Source organism: Bombus huntii, chromosome 4 (assembly GCF_024542735.1).
Source record: "Bombus huntii isolate Logan2020A chromosome 4, iyBomHunt1.1, whole genome shotgun sequence".
NCBI lineage: Eukaryota > Metazoa > Arthropoda > Insecta > Hymenoptera > Apidae > Bombus > Bombus huntii.
This window is the reverse complement of record NC_066241.1, coordinates 16,406,746-16,432,782: the sequence shown is the minus strand read 5'-3', so window position 1 is coordinate 16,432,782 and position 26,037 is coordinate 16,406,746. Positions and strand designations below refer to the sequence as shown.

The 26,037-nt window shown below is 42.2% G+C and overlaps 1 protein-coding gene and 1 long non-coding RNA gene across 2 annotated transcripts in view; one reads left to right on the top strand and one right to left on the bottom strand.

The window, feature by feature from the left end:
* Positions 1 to 26,037, top strand: part of LOC126865319 (zinc finger protein 395) — a 101,781-nt gene that overhangs the window by 34,170 nt on the left and 41,574 nt on the right. The window contains exons 2-4 of the mRNA XM_050617752.1: positions 2,512 to 2,672; positions 23,166 to 23,383; positions 24,273 to 24,589. Coding sequence (XP_050473709.1) covers positions 2,512 to 2,672; positions 23,166 to 23,383; positions 24,273 to 24,589 — 696 coding nt within the window. The remainder of the gene's footprint in view (positions 1 to 2,511; positions 2,673 to 23,165; positions 23,384 to 24,272; positions 24,590 to 26,037) is intronic.
* Positions 3,191 to 10,798, bottom strand: LOC126865349 (uncharacterized). Its single transcript, XR_007689506.1, has 3 exons — positions 6,467 to 10,798; positions 6,186 to 6,390; positions 3,191 to 6,058 (listed from the first exon to the last, which is right to left on the bottom strand). It is a non-coding gene; the product is annotated as an uncharacterized LOC126865349 (long non-coding RNA).

Here is a 26,037-nt window from a genome sequence, read left to right as displayed (position 1 = left end):
ACTGTTTGCTGGCTCGGTTCCGATCGTTTTCTGCGTGGCCGCGTATACGTGCGCGGAGTTCAACGTTTCCGGATACACGGACCCTTTCTTCCTTTTGCGCGACAGATGGAGCAGCCATTTCCTCGCTGTGTTCGAATTTTCAGATCGTTCTACACGTTCATTGTGTTGCTTCTTCTCTTTAGATGCGCTTTTTATTATGGTGCATTAACCATTGGATCATTCGTGGTCGTGGTTCGATTACTTTGACCAAGTTTCCTTTAAATTCCGCGCTCTTGCATAGTTAAACTACGGTTACCTGGTTATTTTATCGTATTTTAGAATTAACATATTGTTTCTCTTTTTTTAATTCTCATATTGCGCGATAGGACGTCGATCGAAGAAACGATTAGCAGAAAATTTGGAAAAAAACACTGGTTAGAGAGATTAGAGAAAAGAATAATATAATAAACCCTGTGTGTGTGTGTGCGTGTAGAGGAAATTACTGCAACAGAAATGTATACCTTACAAAACTTGCGAAGTCATTAATATCATCGATAAAATTACTAGGTAATTATATAAGAAAGCATTTATACAAATTTCTCGCCTGCCGAGCAACCAAAGGAATGGAAAACATTTCCGAGTAAGCGAGCTCTCATTAAGAGAGTATCCATCATGCGCCTAACAGTACTGGTATTTTTCAACTGATACATTTTCTCGAGGAAAAACGAGCTGATCGTTCCGGCGATCTCGTTTCCCGGCCCGCGTGTAGGGTTAACTCGTGTTCGTGTACCTGTTCATCTATTATTACGACGTCTAATACCAATCAATTAGCTTGCGTTTCCCATGCGTTTGACGCGTTAATTGGAACTCGCTTCGGTTAACCACCACCCTCCCAACATTGGTCAATATATTTGTACTTCTTCATTGCTTTTATCTAAATACAATGTTGCTTTTTCTTTGTAAGATTATGGTATTTCCACTTACCGCTTATCCTTTGAACTTGCTTTTGTCCACTGCCGCGTATAGTGGAAAGAACAAATAATAAGAAAAGTAAAACTACCACGTAAGATTACGTTTAACAAATTTGTTCGCCTAAATCGCTTAAATTAGCCTCGTTCTGCGATAGCGCAACAGAAATTGGATGTGAATCATGCCTCAGTCCGGTCATCTTTCATCGTCCATTTTTCATCTAAACGGTCTACAGAGGAATTTGCGATTGGCAATACGGCTGTACATTTTATCTCTTATTATCGAGTTTCTAGATTTTTAAGTCGAGTGGAATCGCGAACTTGGCAATTATTCAAATGATATCCGGCCTCTGTTTGTTTTATTGCGATTAGAAAGGTAACATATGGGTTACGTCGTTTGCGTAACTTGCTCGATTTATTACCTTTTCGTTTTGCACGTGCATTGGATCGTCATCAATTTTGCAATTGCGTTAATTTATTAAATCAGTCGGCCTGTTACTCGAAATTGCGTTAAGATAATATTTCCTTTGCAATTTCCTTTTTTCTCTGGTTAATTCGCATTGTTCGATCGAGTAAAAGTTGATTCCAAGGATTTCCTTAACTTCTTCTTCACCTATACTTGAACAGTAATATTAGGTTGTCCGAAAAGTTTCTGTCGTTTTATAAGGAAATAATAGACGCGCGATGTTTGCCGTTTTATATTAGTTTATTGAATTATGCACGAACATAATAATAGAAATATAACGAAATAGATCATACCTAATTCAATAAAATAATATAAAACAGAAATTGTCGTTCATCTACTATCATCTTATGAAACAAAAACGACTTTTCCGACAACCTAATATCACCTACGCCGTATATCATCGAATGGAAATTTTGACAAATATCGCGGGCTATCAACGAACCACGTGAATCGTCGAAAAGTGTCTCGAATATCCGTAAAGCTTAGCGCGCGAGATCGTTCGCACGAGAACTCGTGGAAATCGTTCGACGTTTCGTTTGATAATTATATCAGATTGTTCTGGTGGATGAAGACAAGCCGAGTCGTATCGAAGAGGAAGCGAAGGAAAACGCAAATAAAACATTGCGAATGCGGGAAACACAGGCTGACGTAACTCGCGCATGAATAACGCGTATCTCTCGGGGCTAGTTCGCTCCGTGGTCAGGAATGCTGCTCGCGAGCCGAGTAATTACGAGGAAGTAATCACCGGCGTGGCGCGATTAACCGGCCGGCGCAGGTGAATCGGGGGAAAGTGGGAATCGCGTGCCGCTCAAAAATCCAAACTTTCTCCCGAGAATCGAATATGACAGTCCGGTTGTCATTGCTAAGAAATGTCCTATTGGACAAATTGTAAAATGTAAATAAATAAATAAAAAAAAAAATTTGCTAAGAATTATTATAGTATGATAGATTACGATGTGTTGTTGGTAACGAGAGTCAAGCAATATGTACGTAGATTGAAAAAAGAGTGTTTGCTTTCTAAAATCCGGTAATTTTATAATACGTGTAAATTTTGAGTATGACATTTCATCTTATGGGAGTACGTTGATCTTGTTGCAGACGATGAGGCTGACTAAACGTATAGACGAGGTCAGGTTGCTCGAGTCACGTAAGAGCGCCCGACTGGCTGATCAGGATACAGATTTCGCTAGACTGGCCGATATGGCTGGTGATCGTAAGCGGGCGTCTTCCCACTCCATTGATGTACCACATGTAATTGGGTAAGTCTCTAATTGGTCCCATTTATTCACTTTGTTTATATCAATTTCATATCACGCGAACCGTGCCTGCGAATTTCAAATTCGAGTCATAAACTGAGTTAGAACAGTCATTCGGATAATGGTAATTCACAGAAAAGATGTCTTATAATCTTCTTAATATTTTGACAATTAATTTCCTCTTTCGCAAAACCTCCTATTCTCTCTGTTCCTTTCATCTTTTTTTTTTAATATTTATTAAAATTACAATCATTCCTTTCATCTTCGCAACGATCCTTTCGCGAGCCAACTAACTCAAAACCAATATCTGTAGATCTCCTATCACTCTCAAGAATTCGCAATTCCCATTCCCAAAATCCAATGGATCACCGCTAGCTACACCCTTCCGTTAGAACATTAACCGTCAAATCGTAAGTATAATTCAACTCTTGCAATCCATCGACCTTAACTCGACTAATTCTTATCGAACGAGATACGACATAAGATTCATTTGCTTTGCTTTAATTTTACCGATTGATACGCTTCAAGCATCATTGGTATTTTTGGACGTAAAAGTACAAAGTGATCCACGATCATTAAGAAGTTTCGAAAAATTGCTTTTAAAGCAAAGAAACGAAAATTGCAACGTGACCGCGAGAAGATCGTGAAGACGATATACGTCTATTGTCGTAACCGAACGCGAAATTTTCCCTTCGAAAAATTCTGGATGTTCGTTCGGACCCTTCCACGCTAGATTAGCGTGGGTTCGTGTGAGCCTGCGTGCACGCACACGTAGACACATACCACACCCATACATACGTATATACAGGGTGAGTCGTGCAAAGAGCAACGGTTAGACATTTTTGGCGGTATCGGTAACGTGGAAAAATATCGGCAAACGAAGTTAAAGTTCTTTAAGGGAACAATTTTTTAGGGTGAAGAAGATTTCAAGATCGCTGTCCTAAAATTTTTTTTTTATTTATTTATTTATTTATTTATTTACATTTTACAATTTGTCCAGTAGGACATTTGGTAAAATATTATAGCTTAGTGGCATAATAATATAACATGTGGATGGCTATCCCCAATGGGATACCATCTTCGAATTTGATTGATTTATTTCTTTAGTGTGGTGAGTGTTTGTATGTTAGATTATGTCCTCCTAAAAAATTGATCACGAAAATACATAGCTACAACCATACTAGAAACCGCGTGAATGTGTATGCGAACGAATTCAATGAAATATTCAAAATCATTCAAGAATACAGGTGAGAAAAAAGCAATCAAAAAATACATGTATACGTTCAATTCACATGTTCTTCGTATATTTTTGATTATGTTAATATTTCAGAGAAATTGTAGTCGTTCAATTACGTTTAGAATATATTAGGTTGTCCCAAAAGTTGATTTCGTTTTATAAGGAAGTAGTAGATGCAGAACATTTTTTGTTTTATATTATTTTATTGAACTACGTTAGATCCGGTTTATTCTATTATTACAAAATGGATCGTACATAAATCCATGAAAGAATATAAAATAAAAAATGTTGTGCATCTATTATTTCACTTATGAAACGAAAGAAACTTTTGCGGCAACTTAATACATTACGCTTATGCACATTTAAAACTGTACAAAAAGGTTCGCGAAAGAATCAGCGATTTAAAAATCTTCCGAATGTTTTTGCATAGCGTAGAAATATCAGGCTTCGTAAAACACCTCGGCTTTACTAGCGAACAATTTTTTATATCGTGCATTCACGTTCTTGAGAATAAACTTTAAACAACGATCAATCGCCTAATAGGTTTCAACCTCGTCTAATAACACTTTCCGGCGTTTTTAATATTCTCTGAAAGATTCTATCGTCGTGCTTTGCGTGCCTCACCCTGTATACGAGCGTGCATGTCCCCATATTCGATCTGTGTGTGCGTGTTCCGCCTAAAAATCGAAGGTATCTCTCCGGCTAGTTCGAAAAAGGCTGCGCGCACCCACACGTTGCACCAGGGGAGCGTTAAAAGGCGTCTGGTTGCCAATCGTTAGACCGTGAACGCACCCTCGCCGGACACCTGTCCCTCGCCTTTCCACCGCACGCAGTCGTCCAAGTGCTTTCGGCTCTCACCCTCGTGAAACGTCCCGGAATCCGATCCAACCGTCGCGATTTGGCCAGAGGGGAACGCGTTTCGTGGGATCGACGAGCGCGGAATTTCTACGGAGGCGGGCGAGAGCTTTGACCTTTACGAGGGGCGGGGATTTTGTCTAGCAGGGTATGTTGTCCTGTTTTTAGGTTCGTTCGTCTGATGATTTCGAGAACTCGAACAACTCGTCAGTTGTAGGATTTTCCTGTTCAATGATTTCGAGAAGTTACGCGGTCGATGACTCGGCGGATCGAACGATGATTTAAAAAATTCCAGCGTTTCACAGGTTTCGTCTTGACACGGGGCTGACATTGGTGAAAATTTTGTTTCTTTTTTTTTTACTTATTTATTTACATTTTACAATTTATTCAGTAGGACATTTGGTAAAATATTATAGCTTAATGGTATAATAATATAACATGTGGATGGCTACTCCCAGTGGGATACCTTCTTCGAATTTGATTGATTTATTTCTTTAGTGTGGTGAGTGAGATTTTGTTTCTGTCAAATAGACGCTTTTTAAATGAAGATTTTTAGGAACTGATGTTAACCAGCCAGATATCTTCGGATATTTCGATGGTTCGATTAAATTTCTTAGATCCATTTAGAAACGTGCTTAGGAATCTTAAAGAGAGAGTTCGGATTATTTCGTCGTAAGCAAATAGCAAGCGTGACAAATTCTTGAAAATGTTACTTTCCTTCGCGTCCCTTGCCAACCGGTAAATCAGCGAGTATTTATACCAAGCTAATGAAAACTTTATTTCTGGCTGCTGTTATAGGTCACCGATGAACCTAGACTTAAGTTTTTATGCCCCCATAAAAATGGAAATAAAATAAATATATGACTTCATGAAGGAAAGCTACCAAAAACAATATACGACGACATAAAGCAAATTCTTTTTAACAATGTTTTCCGACCCTTAAGAGACTCAAGGGTATTAAACCGCGCATCCTTCCAGGTGTCTCGTGCCGTATACGAAGGTAGCCGAAACTGTACAGTTACTTAGTTAGAAGTGTAGCGGTAGATTTTATGATTTAGGACCGAGAACTGTGAAATAACAAGTCGCGTTGTAGCGTTACAAAACCGTAATTTCATTTTTATGGCGTGGTACGACCGCCATGAGACAACTTAGTTCGTTGAAACCTCTTTGACTGCACTTCGTAGGGGGATATATCTGTCCGGCAAGACTTTTAAAGACTGAATAATGAACGTTGAATTGTTTCCTTGCCCGTGCAATTTCACGACGCGACGCATGCTCCAAGGTAAGAAGAGTTTGTCTGCAACACAAGGGGTTGAATATTAATGCACTCGTGGGTCCTTTAGATAAGCTCTCTTCTCCCGATAAAAAATAGGCTGAACGATGGAAAAAAGTTGAAACGGATGCTTGAAAAGAATTATACTTACATATCGTTGCGGCGGTCGTCTTCCCTCATGGTAATTTATTTGCGGTATTCTATTTTATAATAAAGAACGATGCATGTACGTGTGCTCGGTACAATGTTGCGGAAACGTCTCATGGTCCTCTTGTATTTGATCGATATCCCGGAAATGGTTGACTGATTGAGTTCCTGCCGTGATGCACGTAGGCTTTGACGTTCCACATTCCATACTATGCCCGGTTATACATACATGTTATTAGCACAGTTAATGTCGACTTCTATCGAGATTGAAACATGACTACGCACCTTCGTTTCATTTTCGCCTTCAAACAACTTTCATCATAATAATTTGCACGCGGTATATTTCGATAACATGATATTAACAACAACGGTATTTGTTTTTTCCACGACGCAACCGTCATCTTCGAATCATAAAAACAAGCCAATACTCGTACACCTATCGCGCTTTCAAATGACAACAGCAGCCCGAGTTTGAACTGTCTGTCACAGCGCAGGTCGTTATCGCATCAAATCCTATTAACATCCTCGTAAGAATCCGTCAACCGTATCCAATCAAAAAAATAGGAAACGACGTATTCCCCCAAAATCTAGCCTCTCGTCGAGAAGTTTCAAAACTCGCATCTTTCCACCCACCCGTGTCTAGAGATCTCTCATCTTTTTCGGCCGCGCAGTTTCTCCTTCTCGCTCTGTTTGTCTGTCTGCTTGTCTGTGTGTCTGTCTCTTTCTCTCTGTCTCTCTCTCTTTCTCTCTCCTCACCGCCATAATCGTCTCCCCTCAGCAAGAAGGGTAGAACGGCAGTTTCACGATGCCAACGACCTCGGTGTCGACTTTTCCTTCTTTTACCTTTTTTTCTTCCCCCCATTGGACGAAGTCGTGCACGACCGAGGCCTCGAACATCCTCCTCACAAAGGACGACTTCGACCAGAGGAGGGATACCGAGAAGGGAAGAGGGGTGAAGGTGCAACGTCCGGTAGCTGAGGGCGAAGCCACGCAGGTAGACGGCCTGCGTCGGTGTTTTCGGCCGAGGTTGTCGCACCTGGCCCTGGCACGACCTGCCCCACGTGAAAGGAGAGGTCACACACACCACGGCCTCTCTCGCGAGAGAAATCGAATGCCTTTCCAGTCTCGATGGTGTATCGATGACGAAAGCGCACGCGGGGCCCCTCGGCTACCGGCTTTAACGAGACCTTGCGTCGCGGCCAAGGATCTCGCGCGAAATTCATCACCGGTGACTGGCCTCTCGAGGCTGAACCAACCGGGCTCCTTCGAGCTGATTCTCGTTGCTTTTGTTTTGCTGCTCGCTGTTCGACGTGCGTACAAGACATTGGGCCTGACGCATCAACATAGCGATGGTGTTTCTAGTCGATCGAAGCTTTTTGCTTAATTCTCTAAACACGGCCGTCGTCGATAGACGACGAACTAACAATTTCGCCAAGCTAACTGTCGTCGTTTTATAGATTGTGATATTGTATTCAAGTTTAGAGAGAACGATTTATGAGAATGTACATGAACTTAATGGGTCAAAGGGATAACTACTAGCAGAGGTTACGAGGTTATTAGGTTATTAGGTTATTAGGTCTTCGATTTAGGTGGAATTTTCCATACTCTTCCGACATTCTATCTTCGGTCAAATACCCGATATTTTCCTCCTGTGCTAGCGTTTCTTGATATTTCTTTACAAACGAGGATAATTTTGAAAAATTCCATTGTCGTAATCGCATTTATAAACTTCGAAACAGATCAATTCCTGTTAATCGTTTCTTTCATCGAGAAAGTGTAGTAGAATGCAACGAAAATATTCCGTGACTGAATTAAAATTCCCCGTAGACCGACCTACCCTTCTCCGTTCACAATAACGTCATCCTCGAAAATTCCTTTCACTCGAACTATTCCTAACAAGAAGCAACTTTATGATGCATGGCTTCTCATCGATAAAATTTTCGAATTACAACGAAGATTGCTCATGGAAGACGAATAACCCGACTCATCCGAAGCTTCTTCTTTTTCTTCTTCTCCTTCTTCTTCTTCTTCTTCTTCTTCTTCTTCTTCTTTCACCGTCTAGCCTCGTTTCGTAGAACGAACGATGGCCCTGTTTGGCCTTTCACACGCAATCATGCACGCGAGGGCATTCTGCTACTCTGTAGCGCAATTGCAACTGCAACTCGACGTTCGTAAATTGAGCAAGATCATGCTCTTCTCTCGTAACGAAACTGCAAGCGATTCTCTTCCAATGGCAACTACTTATTATACTTTCGTTGGTCACGTGGTTTGCAGGTGATCGTCGAAGCTTTAATTTTAGTTTCGCGTAGTTTGGGTTTCCTTTTCACATTTTATTTTCTGGTTGGCGAATAGAAGTTGAAGAATTTTCTGTTAAGGGAAACGTCGAAACGGAGGAATCATAGTGGCACGTACGAATAGATCGTGATTTTTCTGTAAATGTCGAGTTTCGATCGAATTTCGCGGAATTTTCTATCGCCGCAGTTGAAATTTTATTTCTAGTTCGCTTTTACATTTGTTTAGCGCACACACGCGGTTTTTAATTTCCTGTTCTGACAGCACGATGTAGGAGGGGGAATAACAACGTGACAGGGATAAATTGTGATTTTTATGATGAAAATGGAGATGTTGATCTTTTCGATGGACCGTTCTGTGTTCAGCTATTCACATTTTTTTAAAAGCTAATATTCGTTCGCTACGTTCTTTTCTTAAAGTAACGTTAGTAGCGAAAGAGAATAGGAAGTAACGAATACCGAAAGAAACATTGGTAAACCAACACGAGAAGAAGAATTAAAAAATTAGCAGAAATAAATAAAAAAATTTATGGCAGATTAAGACATAGATACAAATTACAAATACCGCTCGAAGCTCCGTTTTAATTATACTCGAGGATAAATGGTAGCTGCTTTTTTTTCACTGTGAAGCCATCACTAACGCGTTCAGGCTTATTAAAAACGTAATACAGATACTCGATCTTTTTTTCACGATGGATCGTTCTGTATTCGCGGCGATTATCATCGTCTTCGGCGTACAATGAGATTCAATTATTCCACGGCTATCGATTGCCCGGCTTTTAATTCATGAACTTCGCGATCTCGCGCTCGGAAGGCAATCCGTTCGCGCTGATTCTCGTTCGACGGCCACGGTTCGCCCGCAATCGCGGTCTTTAGCGCAAACGAGATTAAATTATTCGACGCTTATGCACGTTGTCTGCTTCCTAGTGAACGTTCGCCAATGAATACTTCACTTAGCAGATTTTATGGTTTCCTGATTGCCCGCCACAGCGTTCTCCCCCTTAGCTAAGTTATTCCGCCGTTGAAAGTGTTTCAAGTCAACTTTTCGGGAATTTACTCTATTCGTATGGAGTATTTCGTGTACAAGTGATTGAAACGATTTAATACGGTGACATTTCTATACAACGGAAGCAAGTGACTTTACCAAGCACATGAACTAGTTCGCTACGTTTGTAATCCTTAACTAGTACGATTCTTTAATGTCATACCGACGACATTATGGAAAAGTGTTCGCCCGCGTCGCGATTGTAATTGTCTTCTTGAACGAATGAATGGAGATAGTAGTACTAGTAGTGATAAATTGTAATGGGTGGGTTAGCGTGCTGGAATGTTCGAAGCAATGGATGCTTCGACCAGCTGATCATCTAATTATACCGAACGGTGTATCTATTTTCTTTGCACCCACGTAGCAGAATTTATAGCTTCTGACAATAAAAGCGAATGAAATCGTCGCCAACCTTTAAAGTCTCGATCCCTGTCGACGTTCCTTATTATCAAAAGTATTTATTTTGTTAAACACGGGAATGATACGTAGGAAGAGACTATTCCATCATTCTTTAATCTTTCGAGAGATTCAACGAACAGGGCGTATCAGAGACGTTCGATTCCCCTCGACAACCTCATTGTATAGCAGAAACCCCGAAATTCTCCAACATTGCCTAAAAATTCTCCCATTCTTTTCCGCCTTACACACGTGCTTCTCGATGACTCGTCGATTTTCCATCGAATGTGACCCAAACTTGAGAATAGCAAAGAGGGTGTGTTAGAGTTTGGTAGTCGAAAGACACGGGCGTAACAACTGAAAGTTTCTGCTGCGGCAACGGGTGCAGTGAGTCAGTAGGTTAGCTTACGTAATTTCGGGCGGCAATCTCTGCGGGCGGGGAGGCGACCGGCTTTACAGAATTAGGTCGATCAATACCGCGTCGCTATATGGGTCAGGTGCACTACCACGTTCTGTACTCGTATATGCTAGCCTTACCGGTACCTAGCAACCCCTCCCATCCCCCAGGACTACTGCATGTCCCGTTTCGATCGGCCCATTTCCAGTTCCCTTCGAGTTCGCGGTCCGTTGTCCCTTTGATCTGTTCGTTGGTCGCGCGTTAACGCGTTAATTGAGTTCAATCAGCGTCGATCTCGATCCGTCTTCTACTCACAGTCAAACTGGGTGGTCTCTGGATCGGTCATTCTGTGCCTCGGTTCAGAGATTATTATCGTCGAGGAGCGTATTATACGCGCAGAAAGGGGTCGAAGTATTCATTGGACTTTTCTTATACGTTTGTCAGGTCGATTTAATTCTTTTGCCTATGACTTTCGCGTTATTTCGCCATTATCGTATTTTGCCATCATTTTATCGTAATAAACGATATCGTTACATTTTTTCGCTTACAAGTATGTTTTTAGTTATGAGACTAATCTTTTGTGTCCATAGCTGGACAAAATACCCAAGAAGTAAGAGTCCTCGCAGGTTCTACGATAACACTGGAATAGACTCAACTCGTCTTTGCGATTGCAAGATTCATTATCGAGTCGCTTTCCGCTAATGAATGCTATTTCGTGTTGTTCGTAAAGGCAAGACCACGCTGTGAAGCCACGCTAATTGAAAATAAATGAGTTTCGGCTGTAGAACTGGTCTAAGAATATCATAGAAGAAGGTCCCATGCTGTAAACATACTGAATTGCTTGTTAACACCAATATATTCTGGTCCACACGATGGCAGAAAATTTCTTCGCGGACACTCTAGCTAATGTTCTTTTAATAAATTCGTTATCTTTACTCGAAATACATTTAGCGTATGATTGAAACGTGGTTTAATAACGTTGCAAAATTTCAGGTTGATTACGTTCGATAGTTTCGTTGAAAAACACTTTTTTTAGCTACTTCTCTTTGCTGGGATCACGTTACTTTAGCCTCTTAATTAGTTTTTATTATTTCGATTTGTCTCGTTTGGAAGAAGCGTCTGTATCTATGTCACGTCCTCTGGGAACCGTACGCCACGTGCTAAGACTCGATGTTATTTCTATCGTGCGACCACCAAACGAATTAGGAAGGTTCTTTCTCTGTTCCAAACGTTCTAAGCTACAAGAAATAGAGTATTCGCATATTCATTCAAGGTACAAGTATAAAATTCGGATATACGTTGCTTGAAACAATTTGAAAATTTATTCTAGAAAATAATAAATTCATGTTACTACAGAATACCATAAGAACCGCCTGTCTCGTCAATTACAATTTTGCGGGCAAAATTGTAGCAAATTTCGTTTGAAATTTCAGTTGCATTTCGATTTGTCAACTTGATAATCTTGATTAGCCAAGTATCTAATTTGTACGTTATTGTAGATAAAGAAAAGTTGTTGCTCTTCAAAGGTCTTGACGTAAAATTTACTTTGCCTTTCCACTGTTCTCCAGGATCATCGTTCGAATTGCTGAGGTTCACTGACCTAGAACAACGCGATGTTCATTGGACTTCCAAAGGAAGTTACCAAAGCTTGAACAGGACGAAGCTAGCAGAAGCTAGAACGAAGTTAGAGTACGAAACTACGATCCTAGCGTGTAACGTGTGCAACTTAGGTATATGCAAGACAAAAGACAAAGAGCACACGAGCGAGTAGCCAAGGTCTCGAACGACAAAATATGCCAACAGGCGTGATCTTGACCTATAGAGCAACGAACAACTGGCAAATGTCATTTTTGTCTCGCGAAACCTTCTTCTCTTCGCGATTTACATCCGAGCTCCGAATATCTCTTCTTTTCTCACGATCCTTCGTTTTCTTTTTTTGATGACAAAACACAGTAGTAGTGGTTTTCAACGCATTCCTCGTGTGTTCAGACAGCGCCAACGACGAACGAAATGACGCAATCAGCCAGGCATTTCGACTGTATTCACTGTTTGCAAATTAGAACTAGGATCGCGTGTACACTATGTAAACACACGTGATTTGCGGAATCTCCGTGTATCGAGTAGTATTTAGAAATTTTTCCTATATTTGTTTTGTCGAGTGGGTAAAGTTGGTTCGATAACATAAGTGGAATTTCCGAAGCTAATTTATTTAGACTGTCGGAACGTTGCAGCAATTCCGAGTACCTTTACTCTTTGGCAAAGTCGTTTATTTTCGTCTATTCTCCTCTTTTCTTCCCTTCTTTGTCGTCAGCTTCATTCTGGAAATTAACAGTCGCCGTTATATCCACTCTCATCCAATACTAATGCAAGAATCGCTGTAATTCTGTACAAAAAATCGTCCCAACGAAATAGTCATGAAAATCCTCCTGTGAATTGTCTCGTCGAAGCATCTATTTAGCAAAGCGTTACGGCACAGCCGAATTGGTTGCGCGACCTTCGCTCGCCCGCCAAGGCTCCGATTGTGCAAGGGTTGCGAACGAGACGTCGATGGCTCGTCTAAAGTTGATACCACGCGGATCGCGAGGGTACCGTGCCTGCTCGACGAGGTGAGCGAGACGGAGAGGCGTCCGGGGCGGACGATGGTACACGAGGGTGGTTAAGGTGGCCTAACAAATAGTAGGTCGTGCCAGGCTGGGGCCACGGATCTAGGCCGATCGATAGAGCTACGTACCTAGCGGTGCGGAGTCGCGTCGAATAAATGGGTCAGGTACACGGAGCCACGCGTCGTTTTCATCCTTCCTGTTTTCCCCGTTCCCTCGAAAATCCTCCCTTGCTGCACCCTTCGAATGCGCTCGAGTCTCGCGAGTCCCCTCTGCCCCTTTTCTCGCGCACTACGAGCTTTCCTCCTTTGTTGGCCGACGTGGGTCTGCACGTGCCAGCGCATACAACGCCGCTCGTACCTGTTGTAGTACTTGGCAACCGCCGCTACTTGTTGAGGTAGAAGAGCCAAGGGGCATGGAGAAGAATAAGAAGGAGAAGAGCGAAAAGAAAAAGAGAAAGGGAAAGAGAGGGTTCCGTGGCGACGCTCTTGGCCCTTCTCTCGCTTCGACTGGTCAAGGGGTGGGTCACTCTCTATCCCACTGGTAAATCTGGGACAATGAAACCGGAGCAGTACACGTGCACCAATACATCGACCCGAGTCGCATCGTGTGCAACACCGAGATACCCTCCCGTGGGTTTATATACCCTTCTCGGCGCTTTGTGTGCCGAAGCCAACACGAGAACGTTTCGCCGTGCAAAATTCCGAGACCTTGCTAGAGAGAACTTTTCCGACGAGGGACTCGTCGCTCGCACTTGGATGAAGCTTTTGTTCCATCGAATGCCCGCTTCAGGGACATGGGTCTTGCTCATGGGCGGTAATAACCCGACTAATTACACGACTTTACTCGAGTTTAATCGACAGGTAGAGTTGCAGCGGTAGATCGTATTCTTGGATGTTGAGGTTTTGCGTTCGTAGAGCTAAAGAGGACTTTGGGTTTGGCTTAACGACCGTATTGAGTTTAAAGAACGTTTAGTACGCGACATATTAAGGGAGGATATTTAACGGTTATGTGAAAAATGTAGATAATCGTATTGCAAGATGTAGATAAAATTAGTTATAGAATTGCGAGGAAGTTGCGAGATTGGAACTTTCGATATACGCGAGATAACGTCCTCTAAGAAAGATGAAAACGCAATTTCTCCCATTTGTCGATTATTCGAGGATGGAAATGAAATGGAAGGAGTGGCTTGCAGGTGTGATAAAGCGACGCGTTTGATTAATAGCCGTCTTGAGATGTTAATCGAGAGATCAACACACTTTCCCTTTCAAGTATAACTTACTTTTTCAGCAGGAATTAGCATGAAACTTCAATTTAATTCATCCGTGTTGAATGGCAGTGTTCTCTGGTTTGAAGAAAGGTGTTCGTTTTATCTAAACAAGTTCCTCCTATCTGCTAATTATTCAGAGACAAATTGAGTTAGAGAAGTTAGGTGTGCACCTTGACAAAACGACGCGTTTGATTAACGATCCACGCGATAGAATATTAATCAAAAGTCAAGCCTATCGTGTTCACACTTTTTTTCTCAAACAATAGAATTTTCTCCGATAACCATGAGGAAATATAGTTGCGGTAGACCTTTCTCTTACTTTCTTATTACTTTCTTGTATGAGATAAAGATTCGTCAAGATTCCTTGCGGCATATTAATCTTCGAGAAGCGTAAATCAAAGGATAATTCTCATAGTGAAATAATAAATAATTTCACATCGCTAATAAAATCTCAGAATGCTTAACACTCAATATGCATAAAAGTTTTCTATGGTAAGTGTTGAAACATTTTGGTCAGCCACTATAGATGCATAATAACGCGCAGTTAGATCATGAGCGTAACAGATAGCAGAATCAAAGACAAACATTTCCAACTCTTAGATAGTTCGAGTATAGTTGTATGGATCAACGTGAAACCAACCTCCGGGCGAAACAGGTAATGGATTCTGGGAATTTGCTATGAGCGCGATACAGCCCCGTTTTCGTAGTCGTAAATTCCAAGCAGTCCCTGTGATCGAGGGAATTAGGTCAGCGAATAAGGTCGACGTAGTTGAAATCAGGTTGTCCGGGTTGTCCTGCCGCGGAATCAGGTCGCTCGATAGAGGCCAGCCGGCTATCGCGTTCCTGTATCCGGCGAACTGACCCCGCTGTTCGACTTCGTAACCCGGATATCGTTTGGTACCGGATCGATGCACTGTCCTTATGGGGTGTGAATACTTGTCGCCGATGTACCTAGATTCTAGACCCCGCTAAACGTATATTAGCGGGGTCTAGACACGTTGTCGGAGATGAAAGAACATCGGGATTTCCCGTCCGGAATGTTGGGAAAACCGCCAATACCCTAGTCCAGACTTTTACTATAGCGGCACTTAAGTAATAAAAATAAGAAATAGTTTTAATGTTCCAATCTGACTCGAAGTGACATAGCGGGTCACTAGACGTAGGCACGGTCACGGGAGGAACGTGTACCTGACAGAGGTATGAAATGATTATATGGCTCTCCTTAAAAACAAAGATTGACCCGAGAAGTGGAGACAGGAGTATAAAAGGGCAGTTTCTTTTGGATTAGGTGTGAGTTAGTTTGTTAGTTAGTCGTTGGACGAATTACTGATTGAGTTTTCGAGAAGTTAGCCGAATCGAGTAGTACGTTGATACTTGTCCTCCCGTCGACCGTGGATTCGTTATCGAACCTGAATTCGTTGTCACCATCATCTCGAACATCCTATTGCCATTACTCGTAGCCTCTTGTAGTGTCCACATTCGTACTGATAAATATTAGCTACATTCGCGACGGTAAAGTAAGTAAAGGTTCATAGAACGACCCAAAATGCCAATCTGACTCTGACATACGTTTCCTTCTCTTTGTTTACTTCTGTTACCTTCTCGAGGAAAATCCTCCTTCAGATACCTCTGTGTATATGTGTGTTTATTACTGTACCAACTTTAAACCGACATAAAGCGTACAGGTAATTTTTGGCACATTTTAAGGGTTGTTCTTTGTTTAGTCGAAAATTATTCGTTTCTTTTATCTTGGACTTCTTGGGCCTGCAATGTGCCATTAGGTACATCGAGACTTTATTACGAATCTCGGATTTGCGCCAGGTAACTGTTGCTGAAGAGTTTACAGTAAAGCTGTAAAGTAATTCCAAGGGACGATGCTACCAACTCAGACGTAGGCTTATTATACGTATAGGTGCATTTTTGGTATATGCTTTTGTTAATAGCATACTATATTCTCGTGCAAGTACACTAGCGACTACCGGGATCCTCTTTGGAAAGTACTTAACACGTTGAATGCCACGCCAGTTTTACAAGGTCTGACATTTTTTCTATTAACTACGCTACGTTACCTACCATAAACCATAATCCATCCTTCGGTCATATTTATTCGGACTCGCAATAATCCTAACGAACCGTCATTAAGATTTAGCATTTGTTACTTTACTGGCAAGGCCCTTAATTACTAAGGAACATCTTTCAGGTAGAAACATTCCTTAGGGTTATGGTTCCTTAAGGTGAAACACGGAGAAAGTTGGGTTTTCCCATGTTCGACAGCCACTGGCTGGGTCGGCACATATAATGTATTCATTTCGTCGCACCATTGTAGTAACGATGGTAACAAAATTTATAACCATTGAAATTTGTTCAAATTATGTATTTCTACCGACCTCAGTGCGCCGGTCACCGGTGACCCCCATTCAACGTGTTAAGCAACGTAATTTTCAAGAATAGATATTTCACTCGGAATTTTAGGCGATGAAAAATCTACATATATATTTGATAATATTACGGCAATAATTTCAAGCCGACGTCTATGTCATACAAACAGTACTGATTTAATGCTACGTTTAAAAAGCAACGAGGAAGAAAATTCCTATACGAAATCGGTATATAAAACGGTAGACCACGCGGTTCGATACAGTAGTTTGATCCTCCCGGAAAAGCGTGCTCAGCCTGGAACAGGATCGCGGCAGCCAGCTAGCAACACACGGTTTCGCGTGGCCCGGCGCGGCACACACGAGTCGCTGACCTAGTTTCCCGATCACGGGGGGATGCCGTCCCGAATATGGATCAACGTGTTCCCTGACCCATATAACGAGAAGTGTATTACGGTTTCTGGGACAACCACGAGCGTGCAACCGGAGCCAGAACACGGAACAGCCTCTCCCCTTTACATCCGCCTCACCCAGTATAGGTCCGATCGGCGTGCCTGCTCGGGGGAAAATTAAATCGAAGATGAATCGACGCATACTGTACGTAAAACGCTTCTCTCGTACACACGCGTTGTCGTTAGTGGTTGCTTTCGTATACGTATGTATGTAAATGGTGCTTTAGAATCGATGTCAGAATTAATTCTGTCGCTGGCCTTGTTGGATCTTTGTATTTCAATTTTAAAAGGGTGCATGAAAAAGGTTTCTCTTCGTACGAGTTTTACTTTTCGAGACAATCTATTTTGAAAGGCTTTTCAGAGAACATTTTTGCGTTAAGTTATTTGTGGCACGAGCTGAATTTGTTGACCGTCTCGTATAAACTCGCGGACAGCCTTAGGTAAGTTTCTTCAACTCTACAGACTGACGTATATACATCGACGATCGAAGAAAGACTTCGCATAAATCAACGGCTTGCACGAATCTGACTTTCTTTCGATATTTATTCGTTTACGATGATCAGCAGGAAAGATTGATATATGTATAACAAAAGTTAGACCAAATATGTCATTTGAAACTAAAGACTGTTGTATATATACTTCGACATCTTACTAAAGTTTTTTTTTTATTATTTAATTTGTACTTTACTATTTGTCCAGCTGGATATTTGGCAAATTTTTCTAACTTAATTGCTGAATAACGTGTGGATGGCTAACCCCAGCGGGATGCCATCTTTGAGTTTGACTGTTTTATTTGTTTAGTGAAGTCAGTTAGATGTTTTTTTTTTTTTTTTTTAGTTTTCTCTTACTAAAGTGAATCACAGTCCGGAGACCGATTTTGTGTTTCAGTTTATTTAAAAATCGTTCTATCTATTACGAAGCAAACTAAATTACACGATACTTGGAAGATCTTTGAAAAATCATCGTGTTCAACGCGAACCAATATCCAATGTCCTGCATACTATCCTCGTTCAGCGAAAAATGTAAAATTACGTTCTACAATTTCTATAAAGCGTATTCGATTGCCAACAAAGTAGCTCTTTAGCCGAAAGACAACTGTACAATACCGTTGACGTGAAAATTCTTTACAGTAATTATAATTATAGGTGTAATTATAAACGGCAACTATAATCCTTTAACGAGGCTAATTGAATGAGTCGAACGACCGTCATTAAGCTCCTTTATCGACAGATCATCTATCGATCTATTCGTCGTAGCAATTTCCCTCAATGTCGTAAAAGCGACGGTTGAAAAATTTCGACGGTACGTTTGCTATCCTTCGGTTCATCGATTCAACGTATCGAGAGTGCACTAACGAGCGTGTCCTTCGTTCGAAATAGTTACATAACGTTACGTCATCGCAAGAGATGATAATGCGGCGAAACGCTTCAGTAACACGCGAGAGCGTACGGCGTACACGCAACTGCTATGCGTTTCCTGCCTTTTCTTAACGCCACACATAGTAGGAATTTAATTATCGCAGCAACCCCCTGAAGAGCACGAATTCTCTTTCTCGTGGAATGTTTTGAAGAGCGGCAAAGGAATATTAAAATCTCTCTTACGTTTAGAAAACAGCGCGAGAATAATCGTAGACAAATCTTGTCTGTCTTTCCGCTTTATTTCGCGGATTTTTCAAACGACCCGGACTCGGCATCGAACCGAGTATAAAAAGAGAGGGCGGTTGAAAGCCGCGAAGAGAGCCGCGCAAAAGGAAATAAGGTAAATGAGAAGAGTGTACGACACGGCGTGGCATCGCAGAAAGAAGGAAAGAAAGAAAGAGACGAGATCGATGCGTGGGTTTCCCACGACCCAATTTCAGTTTCGGCTTGTAAACGCTGCCGGCTCGCCGCGTAATTAGCACGCAACGCGAAAGAAAGGAGGGAAAAAAGCTCGTCGACGAGGATGAAGATTATCCCGCGTCTACCTTGACTGCGGCGTCGATCGGCTTTCCAAGTACAAGGCAGCCGGCGAGTTATTCGGAGCGCAAGCTATCGGGGCAATTTACTTTCTCTTTCGTTTTTGCAGCGGCGCGGCGTCTTTGCGAGCTAGTCGAACGCGCAGCGTCTCTTTAATTAAAACGACAGCGGCGCGGGTAAACGGTTTTTCGAGATCGGAAATTGGCCGAGCTGTGAAACGGGACGCTCGAGGTATTTCGCGATTGTGCCACACTTGCGCACGTGGCAATCTTATTAATCCTCGTGGCTGTGAGAATCACGTTCGAACTGTGGCGGATCGGTATCAATAGAACGCCGACAAGTCGAGCCGCGGGTACCAACCGTCAACACCAGAGGGCTACGACGACAACGAGTCTGTCTATCTCGCTAGCGGTCGAATATACGGGCGCATGATACAAATACCTAGCGAGATCCCTCTACGTCTAAGGCAGGGACTACCAGGCATAGCTTCACTGACGAGAGTCCACCGGTAGTCCCGGGACGAAACGCAAACTCTCTTTTCATCTGGCAGCGACAACCTCCGCTACAGAACTTTTTACGAATTTGCACCACGGCGAATAATTAATTGGTCATCTTATCGTCTCGGACAGCCGGCGTATGCCTGCGTCGCAAATCCAAGCAATTGCATTTTATCGTACATTGATTAATATTAATATTGATTTGGCACGAAATAAGCGACTGAAACAGACAGAGAAACGAAGGAGGCTACCACGGTCGTAAAATTCGTTATCTTCTCTTATTGTCTCTGTGGACTAATCCGAACTAAACGGGCGAGTAAATCCCATTATTATACGTCGAGTCCCTTCGACCAAAGCCTCTCGTTTGGAAATCCAAGGTAGCGTCCGCGATTACCATACAACAAATGCCTGACTGTGTATCGTGCCGTTTCTAGCGGTAGGTACGCCTAGTCTTCTTTCACCGTCATCCCTCTCCAGGCTCGTTTCCACGCGGTACAACTCCCTGTTACTTCCCTTCCGTTTACTTTCCGCTTGCATACCTGTTGCAATTGTACGGCAATTATCGACCCCTCGAGCATACTTATCTCTGCTTAACTTTCACGCGTTTAACGCGTTCGGTATCCTGAGCGGCGTGTGCGAAAGCGATCACGAAAACGGGACAGCCACGACTGTTCGTTCGTGTATTTCAATCGTATCGGAGGGAGAAAGACAGAGAAAATCGTGCGTCATTCCGCCGGTACCGGCGACGTTTCACTTTCGACTCTCGATGTACCGCTCCGAGCGGAACGGCTAAGCGGCGGCCTTGACTACGTCGTTTCGTGTCTCCCACTTCCAACGTTAGAGATATCACGCTCTCGTGTCCTTCGCGTACGTCTATACTCGCTGTAAGAGATACGGTAGTCGCGCGTTAAATGGTCAGGATTTCTTTTTTCTTTCCGATTGAGTATCGGTATTTCCCGCTGGTAACGAAATTGAAAACATTCACAAAGAGTGGAACTGACCAATTTGTCGTTGGAGGACGTCGGTTATTTCGTACGCTGTTCGCTGAAAATGAGAGATACGATGAGATACGAAATTAAATTCCTGCCTGAAATTCCGATTTCCGAATCTCGATCGTACACTTACTTATCGATTTTACGATCTCTCCGTATCTCTTCCATCGACGGTACGTACGGAAACCATCGGCGACTGTCGCTTCCAGGCTTGACCAAGAGTTCTAAGGCTTCTTGTATGAAAGTCCTACGGAACACGGAGACAGAATGGCGCGGGGAGGTGAAACTTGGTGGATCGGATCGTAGAAAGTACGCCGAGCCGGATGGCTCGTTGCTTTCGTGATTTTCCTCCGATTTTTTCTCTTCCTTCGTTTTCTCTTTCCTGTATTTCCTCCTTGGCAGTTTCGTTGCTTTTCGATCGAATCGGTTGATTCTTCGATGATATCCTCTATACCTTGTTCAAGTTCGTGAAGCTTTAAACTTTGAACAAATATAGATTGGTTATAATTTTATCGATTCAGTCTGTAGGGAAACTTTTTCAAGACGACCACATCGATTTTATTATTTCACAAGGCCGTCTAGACACCTGATAGGCGAAGATAACGAGGAAAATTTGCCCTGTAATTTCCTAGAAAGTCGGGGTTTCTATCGATCAGCAGGTGTCAGTTGTCCAACCGTTCGATCTACCGGCGATCTCCTGGCCTTCCCCGAGCAACTTACCTCACCCTTACTTTTCGATACATCGTAAACCTGGTAAATTGCAAGACATTAACATCCAATACTGTATCAAAATCATTTCCCAGCGGTTTACGATCACACTCTGAATAATTGCCGGCAAACTTACGAAACAATCTAATATCGCGATAATCGACACGGCGATTAACGACTCGTGCAAAGTTCCACGCGAACAAAGATGCCAGTAGCGGGTACACGGTCGAAAATGACCAGGCTACCGATCTGGAGGAACGCGTAGACCAAAGTCCGTGGCGTGTTATCGTGGCATCTTTACGGCTGTTCTTAGAAAACTGTAATTTACAGCACGTCGTCCACCGGGACATTACGGTACAACGACCGTACTGGCCATCGTGGTGCCTACGGAATATAGGCTGGAAAACATTATTTTACGTAATTGTAGAAGCGCGAAATTCCACGGAAAGGCTGGCAAACGATTGGTTGTTACGACAGCTCCTATTGTCGGGACAGGCCGTGTGATCGTACGTACGCAAAGACGTGCTTCTACGAACAAAAAGAAGAAAGGAAGAAAAAGACGGATGATGAAAAGAGATGGAAAACGTTAGGAAGTTGGAAAACGAAACTTCTTCCGTTACGAAAGCTGCCTGTTCATCCACTAATCTCGTTGCGTTACGTTGCCCCTTACAACGTTACGTTGCGATGCAGTCTGGCGATTCGTTGGGCTTTTTACTTTGTCACGAAGTCGTTTGTTTGAAATTACCGATTAATCTGTTCTTTCTGTCGAAGCGATTCTCACTTCTAGGAAAACTCTACGTCTTCTCTAGAGGTTCGTTTTTTTAGTCCTTGAAGCCATTGAGTATTGTTTAGCTTCAAATCAGTTTGAATGGTCTCTCTACCTCGTGGCCTTTTTTAGCAACATGCCGTGCACAGATGGTGCAACGGGGTATAGACAGGTCAGTTTTCATAATTATACAAATGCTCATAGGCCCATGGCTTCGGGGATCTATTGTAAAGTAAAGCTGCCAGCCTCCGAACCTGTAACTAGCATACACTGTACTTATTTCTATTGTACATTCATCCAGGCATTTCCCCTTTCTATTCCGAGACAAACCTCAACAGTTTCCGAATGGTTTTACTCTTAGCTGAAATGTCCCACCTGACACTTGTCCTTCTTTTTCGACATATAAGCGTTCAAGTATTTGAAATTCACCGTGTTGTTTACTTTCTAATCAAAGTTACATTGTACAAATTGCCACGAATTACCGATTACTGTAATATTGAAATAACTGGCGATTGTAAAGCGAACACTGGTGTTCGACGGTCTTTAGATAATTTAGATAATTTTAATAATTTAATTAATTAATTAATTAGATAATAGTCACGTATGCACTAGAGATGGCACGAAACACTACTTGTCAATCTCAAATGATTCGATCACGTTCGATCCCAATCACGATGATCGTTCGCAGTAGCTTGTGATTTTTCCTGATCGCTTCTGGTTTAACCGATCCTTCTCGCAAAACCTGTATACTTTACATCAAAGACATCGAACGAATGTTACGATCTTGAAATCGACAGGAAGAATTAATATTCTAGTACTTAACATACCGATAATAATAATACCGGACGAAGGAAAGAAAATTAAATTATCTTCTAGTTTGAATCTTGGATAAGGTAAATGTACGTTATACGAGGAAAACGTAACGTAATTTTCAATTTACCTTACGTGCAGATACTTTTATGCACGTTGTATCGAGGTAGTTTGTAAAAAATTAATCGTGTTATAAGAATAATTCAGGAAAGAATTACGATCACAGCGAGCAAATTCGTTCGAGATAAAAAAGTCACGATCACGGCCGTGAATGAACGTAGATGACGACAGTGATCGTGATTCTGCGATCTTGCACGCGACATTAACCAGCGTCTTACGGCTGGTGTTCGTGCAACGAGCTGAAAATTGCAATACGAGCGAACCTTGTGGATCGTAATTAATCTACGAATATGTATCATTCGTGTTTCAGATCCAGAAAACGGCGACCCAGCTCGAGTAATGATTCCGAGCGATCGTACAGCGGTTGGAGCGACAGAATACCCCACGGATGCGGCCGCGAGGGTTGTCGTACCAACGAACGCGGCGATTGCATGGACGAATGCACCGCCGCTCTTGTCCTCATGTCGCTCTCATGTTCGCCACACAGCCCTCACAATCCCCTGCCATTGCACTGCCAACACAATTACGGTCAGTATCACGCTGCGAATAGCCTTCGTGTTCTAACGACATCGCAGACTTCGTTAGGTTCGACCTAGTCAAAGTTTACATTAGAAACGAGCAAATTGCTAGATGTTTGATAGAACGAATGAAATCTCGAAAACAAAGTTTCGGCTCGAGATGAATTTGTTTCGATCGTAGAAAGCTGCATGCGGCTGTGTAGTATCGGCCATAATTATTTGAACGATGCACATTTTGTATTTTACTTTAGCCGTATTGTAGGGGCTAAGAATCGCTGCTGTTAACACATACGCTTTACACGTTTGATTTATTATGTGATACATGTATATACGTGTACATATACATGTATACCGGTCATCTGTCTTTATCCGCAATGTATTACTCTAAGTGTCTATGCAATTACTAGCGATCGAAATCGCATATCCGAGCTACATGATCGTAAATTCAAGCTTGCCATTATGTCTGACAGCGGTTCTATCTAATCTCAATTCCACACAGAGATTACACTCAATCGCATGTCAATTTGCAACGATCTATCAATTCAAGCATTTCTCCGACTCCGAACCTGCGAAATCTATAACAAGATACAAGAGGTACTTGTTTGCATCAAACATTTTATAACATCTCCTACAGCTGTTCTAAGATATTTTTGAATACAATAGACGAGGCATGCAGGTACGAAATATACTTACAGTCCATATAATTGCTATACAAATACCATAGTAAATTGGACATTTAATTTTGGAGATTGAAGGCTCCTCGAAAATTATGCGAACAAAATTCCGAAAAATGAAACGCTACTCGAATCGGAGCTTGGATCATCTGCGAGTAATCAACTCGCAAACAAGTTGTTCAATCGAGATAAACTAACCGTGTATTTTTGTTTTTCGCGAATAAGGTTCCTGGGGAGGTCGAGGTGGCGGAGGTGGTGGCATGGTCGTTGGCTCACCAGGAGTCGGTGGCACCTCGAATAGCAGCAGCAGCAGCAGCGGGGCTTCATGGCGTAGCGGCACCCCGAGTCCGCCTCTCAGCGACGAGGGGGCACCTACCACCGGTTCTCTGTGGCCGACATCCGCTCATCCTTCGCACAATCAACAGCACTACCCTTACAACGCGTCTGGTTCGTCGTCGAGTAGCACCCCTGGCTCGACAACCACCCTGGACGAGGGTATAGTGCTCGATTACCTCGAGGAACAGCACCCACGCAAAAAGAAGGTAAATGGAATATCACGCATACCCGTTTTATCGATCGATCGATAAATGGGCACGAGCGCTTTGCTTATCTGATAAATTCAAGTGCACCGGATATATTCTGTTGCAATTCGTCAATCCGGCACACTGTCACAGCGATGACGAACTTGGCCTTCGTATGACTTAGACAATTATTTGTCGTTTTATCGTCGAGAAGGTGAGTCCTTCCCTTTTTCCTTACGTAGCCAGACAATGTTTCGTTTCATCATCATGGGATGACGTGGATGATTAGTCACCTTTGATCGTCGTGGATACATTTGAACGCTTACGCGGGCTGGAGAAAGCTTCTGTCGTTGAACGGCGAATCGAATATTTCGCATAGTATTCGAAATCGAAGCAGTTTCTTTCGCTGTTACACAGATATTTGAAATTTCTATCATCGTCAATATCGAATTGGACATTGACGGAAATATTTTTGTCTTTCTCGTCGCACGAAGAAACGAAAGTTATATTGTCTTAAAGCGCTATTACAAATATTCCATAAGAAAAATCACACGATGACGCGAGTAAATCATACGTATCAGGCTAAATTATATGAAATTGCTATATCATTATCTGAAAATTGCTACGAGACCTATTAGCTAATTATTTTGCATATCGTTTAAATTGAATATAATCTTCCATTATACGGAATTAATGTCACGCTTGATTCAGAAACTTACGATCATTTCTAATTAGGTGAAGCGATTTAAGGATTAAGTATATGTGTATATTAAAAAAGAGAAGAAAGAGGAAAAAAAGGAAATTAACACACATAATTCTCTTATCAATTCCGAATAAGCAGCAAACGTGTATATGTGTATATCGAAAAAGAGAAGAAAGAGGAAAAAAGAAAATTAACACACATAATTCCCTCATCAATTCCGAATAAGTAGCAAACTCACCTATCGCGTCGCGTGTTTCTTTGCAATGGAAATAATAATTCGAAGAAGAAGCACTTATTGAAAGATTACGTTCTTAATTCTAGAACGACTCGTTTATAACGCCGGTAGGGAACACGTTAAGCGATATTTTATTTAAATGATGCTCAACTTTGTCCCGCGTGGCTTGTCTTCGAAAGATTTCATTGGCCTTAATCCCACTCGTCTGCCATTGAAAAGCGAGTTTCGTGAAATCTAACTCTCGCGGGAACATCGATATTCGTACTGTTCGGTCGCTTCGGACAGCGATGCTAGTTTTATCGTTTTCGTGAAGCACGGACATTCTGTTGAAACTCAGCCGAGGGTTATCAGCATGCAACGAGGTTGGAACGCACGATTAATTCGCTTATAAGGCGTGGCGGATTTATCTCCCCGAACTTAGCCCCTTCCGCGTTTCACAGCTTACATTTAATTAACATCAACGAGACAAGATAAAGCTGTAGGTACTTGCATAATACATAACGCAGCTACTCGCGTGTGCGAGTATGCGTG